The sequence below is a fragment of the Anneissia japonica genome, unplaced genomic scaffold, assembly GCF_011630105.1.
Source record: "Anneissia japonica isolate Jap-2015-1 unplaced genomic scaffold, ASM1163010v1 scaffold1258_len173354_cov150, whole genome shotgun sequence".
Lineage (NCBI taxonomy): Eukaryota > Metazoa > Echinodermata > Crinoidea > Comatulida > Comatulidae > Anneissia > Anneissia japonica.
In genome coordinates, this window is record NW_022754736.1 from 26,337 (window position 1) to 31,710 (window position 5,374).

Genomic DNA, 5,374 nt, shown 5'->3' on the forward strand with positions numbered 1-5,374 from the left:
TCTTAGGAATGTCTAAATTCAGTTAAACTAGCAATTCCGTATTATATTTATAAATATTTATAACATTATACAAAAATTAGATTTTTCTTAAAAATTGAAATTTTGCCGGGAATGGGGCTTTAAGTATTATTGATCTGTTTGTGTTAATATGGCTACAGACCTGGCAGCGAGCTTTATTACATGTGGTGTTACCGTTATGAGTGCTGGGTGTACGAAGTTTAGATGGTGCAAGAATGGATATACATATATATACACACACACAATTTTGTTATACATAAAAATATACATTAATTTAAATCACTATGAATATTTAAAAAAAAAAATGCCCTCTGACAAATCTACAGGCCTCATGCACGGCAATTTGGTCCAAGCACTGATCCATGGGAGACTCCAGACAAGACAGGTACCCAGGATGAAAAAGAGCCCCTAAATTGGACTCTCTGAAACCTATCGTGATGAAAGCTATCGAACCATCTTAGCGTAAAGCCACATATCCTATACTGATGTGGTGTAAAGATTGAGATTAAATAAAGATAAAATAATTTCTTTTATTTTCCTGTCATGACATTAGACGATAGACGTACAGTAACCTGTTTCTGTTTCATTTGTGTCTTGACGTATAGCCGTAAGGTAATCGTCAACTGTTTCCCTAATATCATGATATACTGGATTTGGATCTGTTTCCTTAGGCCTAATGTGTTGGAGATCTTGATATGCTGTATTTTTATTGCCAGTGTCTGTCATATATGTCATATAAACCTGTTTTAAAATACGAAAAAAAATTATTAGTACAAATGTATAAATTATTGTTTTCAATTAATCATTACAAATACTGTAATAGTAAATAAGAGAATTCAATATCAAGTAACATTTATTGACTTCTTCATGTACAAAATCAAAAACAAGATTGTAATTATGAAAGAAAATGTTGAGAGGGAGAAGGGGAGTGCCAAGAAGAATGTAGCACAACAGCTTAGCGACATCGGGTGGCAGGAGGATTGAGCACCCTTGTCAGATATGACTCGAAGGATCAAAAAAGGGAGAAATGTTTTTAAATGTATAAATGTATGTTTACGCTGACGTGTTGTGAGACTTCAGGCGGTGTTGGCAATATTGCGGCAAAGATGTCATCATGCACCCTTTCATTTGGGGATATTGCCGTAATATAATGCCTTTCTCCATGAATAGATTAGATGCGATGCTTGGGAAGTGAGAAGTCCATTGTGAAAATGTTTTCATAAACTGGTATTACAGGCAATGTGTTTAAACTTTCAAGACGTTAGTACCGAATTTCAGACTAGTAAATGCATTACACTATTCATGTCCAAGTATCCGTAGTAAATACACAATTTTCCTACCACCTAATAACTTGTCTTGAGTGCAAAATATGGCTTGCTTAAATTTCAGGTACAGTTTCATAAGCTGTAGAAACAAACCCAAAAAATACAACAAAGACGAAAATTTATAGGTCATTTTTTTCTTGATTTTCACAATAATTTATCATTAATCTGACAAGCCTGAGTTGTCGGGGGACAATTTAACCAAAGGTTCTGATGGAAAAGTCATATGCTTGGACGTTATTCGATGTGTAGACATATTTAATGGTCTAGATCTAATGATAAATTTCCATAGTATTTTGGTCTATTTCCTTACGTAGGAACTACGGATGTTCCATAGAACTTGTGAAGTCTGAAATTTGGTAAAATCAAAGATCAGTTTTCCAGATTTTGTAGGCCTATAATTGTGTTAAGTAGAAATGGTCTAATGTAATGGTTTAGTCATCTGTTTAAATCAGTTCTCTATATAATTAATGTAATTATAATAAAAGAAAACTCACATCTTTTCTTCTGTCCTTACTTTTCTTGTCTACAATTGTTTTCTGAAAACACATTTTAAAATTTAGTAGTGCAGACTTCGACACAGGAATATCAATAATGGTGGTTTTTATTTAAATCTCAGTCCACATTATCAAATTTTATGTTACAAATACAAATATAATAATGATATTAGTATTATATAATATTATTATTATTTATATCATTACTATTATTTTTATATATATTACTGCATATGACAAACCTGTTTAATCTTCATGTAGCCAATTAATCCAGCAAATAATACAAAAATTCCAACAAATATACCAAGGAAGAAGATTCCATATGTGAAACTGGAACGATCTGAAAATAATACATGTACACATAAAGAAAAAAAAATTTGCTAGAGTTTGCTTAATATGTTTACTGTATACTAAGATAATTTATTATATTTGCTTATTATTTTAGGTATCTATGCTCCATGATGTTTTACATTAATATATATGTTTATAGTAAAGTACAAATAAAAATATTTGTTAAGATTTCTTTTTAATGATCCAAAAAAATTTGAATAATAACGTTTACTTACGTTTTTAAATATAATTGCTTATGTTATGGGCTAGTCTCTGTATACTTGTTGTATAATTAGCATAATTCAATCTTTATTTTAAAGTCGGAGATAATGTCCCGGTCTTGACCACCCTAGAGTCACTCTCAGATAGGCTTATCTTAGTATTCTATATTTTCTTTGAATGGATGCCTTGTTCGAAGCAAGAAATCAAGTTGCCTTTATCCAGTACCGTGTATTTATCAGCAGGAAATCTCCCCTACTATGTGCTTGCTACAAATGTATAATAGAAATATATACAATTCTGATATTGTGATTACCTGTTAGTGTTTCACAATTGGTTCCCTGCCAGAGGGCGGTGCAGTCACAGATGTAACTTTGAGATCCTTGATCTTGACAAGTGCCGCCATTGATACACGGGTTGCTCACACATGCATCCACTTCTACATAAAATATTAACAACAATTTTTGTCATCTTTTAACATTTTATTATTATCGTATCATAATCATTATCATCACTGCCATGTCATTGTTCAAGTTTCTAGTTTATCTTATTTCACACAATGAAAACATATGTTGATAAATTTTTCTATACTATATAAACCAGAGTAGCCCTGAGGGCAGGTACATTGATACCGGTTCACCTGGTTGCTGCATTCTCTGCCATTTTGACAAGGGAAACTTGAACACTCATTAATTTCTGAAAAATTACATATTTTTGTGATGACCTCAATGACCACACAGTGTCCACCTGCTCCTTAAATTTCCAGTGTGGTGTGATTTCTAAGTTAGCACATGTCTCCCTTTAATTAAAGGACAACTCCAATATAAAGACCACCTCCAATATAACACCACTTTTCTATGATCCCAAATTAATAAATGTTTTTAAAATATTATTCTAATTAGAAGAAAAGCTGCTAAACACCATGGAAACCTTGAAAATCCAGCAGCACAAACGCACTGCAATCATCATTCCAATGCATTTGCCCTGCTGGATACTTTGGGTCATTTTGCGAAGGCAAGTAATAGTTATTACCAAACGTTGTTCTGGTTCAAAGAAACCCCAAAATCTTATGGCAATATACTGTACTGTATATATGTTGTTTTCCAGCAACCCGGAATTAATAGTAATATAAGGATGGTGTTCGTCAGGGATAGTTTTTATTTAACATCATACAGCATTTCTATTTCTAGCTCTAAACCTTTACGAAATACTGGGAATGCTATCTAGTGGGGATAGTTTTTCCATTTAGTTTACATCACTTTTTTAGCCTGGAAGATTAGAATCAGAAATACTGGATGTCTAGTTGAGGAGGTTTTTTCCAGTTATTAATTGTTTATTCTGCATTTAATCTTATTTGTATTTTTTTAATGTTTAATGCATAAATTATTAAATAAAGAGACATAAAGGATTTAATTTTATTAATAATATTTTTCTTTATAGATGTTGATGAGTGTCAATCATTTCCTTGTACAGTATTTCAGTCGGAGGGCAAAAATGAATGTTATGGTAGAGCATTGTCTTTCAGATGAAAAGTTTAGGAAATTATGGCCCATGTGCAAGAATGCAGTACACTTTTAGGAAAAGTATAGGGATTGTTTCCTGGTGTACTGCCCAATCACCACCAGAAGGACCCCACTGGAAATAAGTCTTCTTCAGACTTTTGTGGATTATCCTTGGTGCTTACACCGAATAGATCCATCCATCCATTGAATGTTCTACACAGACAGTGATTAAATGTATTTTTACAAGTTGTAAGGTGTTCAGTTAATGCTGATGTAATTTATATAGATTTTTCTTACAGTATTCTTATATTTAACTACCTAATATGGGCTTGGTATGACATCATCATTCCCAAATAAAGTGTTTGATATGACATCATCATGCATATATATAGGTATGATATATAATTTTGTCTACACAGTCAAGATTATAAAGCCACAAAATTCTATGGATTGCCCATGTATGGGTGTGATATGACATTGACATATTCCAGATGTTTATATTAAAAAAGATAAAAAAACACCCTTTTTGACTTGCGATAATGATTATGTTTTTGATTTGTTTTTTAGATGTTAATGAATGTTGAAGCACACCTTGTTTGAATGGTGCCACTTGTCTCAACCTCATCAACTCATACCAGTGTCAGTGTGCACCTGGGTGGACTGGTCCAGCCTGTGAAATAGGTGAGTCAACTTGTTAGCCTCTTGTTTAAACAAATTATAATCAATCACAAATAACTGAAATTTCTGTGTATAAATTTTTCTGATTTTAATGAATTTTTAATGAATTTGTGTTCTGAACCTTTTTCTTGTGCCATTTTCTTTCGGCCTGTCACATAATTTCTTTTCCAGAAGGTACATTCATCTACTCTGCTCTGTCCTTGCAACATGTCTTGCCCTTCTATATCTTGACAGCCCTTTAAAGTCCATAGCTGCCAATGAGAAATTGTTGCTGCCTTAAAAGTCCACACTCATCTCATTTCCACCATCATGGTGATGAGGCTAATAATGTTTTACTTTTAGAACCTTTAGATTTGGCACATTTCAAGGTTTTGAAAGATTGTGTAAAGGTAAACATTTTATGTTTTTATTTTTGCAGAAATTAATGAATGTTTTTTTTATTCATGCCAAAATGGCGCTGCATGCGTTAACTTACTGAACTTGTACCAGTGCACCTGTCTACCAGGATGGATGGGAACTCAGTGTCAAACAGGTAATGTGCTTAACTTAAGTGAATATACTTAGATACAGATAACACCTTAAGCTACGTTAAAACAACTTTTTCCGATTTGGTTGCTCACTGGCATTTGAATACATTTTGGTATTTTTTATGCTAAACACAATGCACCCTCCAATTCGAGACTCTTCTAATTCCAAGACCTTGTTAATTTGAGACAATTTTTTCAAAGAAGCAAATAATCTTCAATCTATTAACACTAAGCATCCCTTAAATGGAGACCTAACCTATATATATCTGTCTCTTATACAC

At 32.7% G+C, this 5,374-nt stretch overlaps 1 protein-coding gene across 1 annotated transcript in view; it reads right to left on the reverse strand.

The window, feature by feature from the left end:
- Nucleotides 1-2,644: 2,644 nt before the first annotated feature.
- Nucleotides 2,645-5,374, reverse strand: part of LOC117123219 (neurogenic locus notch homolog protein 2-like) — a 28,095-nt gene continuing 25,365 nt past the window's right edge. The window contains exons 29-31 of the mRNA XM_033269068.1: nucleotides 2,978-3,082; nucleotides 2,703-2,825; nucleotides 2,645-2,655 (exon numbers count right to left, since the gene is read on the reverse strand). Coding sequence (XP_033124959.1) covers nucleotides 2,645-2,655; nucleotides 2,703-2,825; nucleotides 2,978-3,082 — 239 coding nt within the window. The remainder of the gene's footprint in view (nucleotides 2,656-2,702; nucleotides 2,826-2,977; nucleotides 3,083-5,374) is intronic.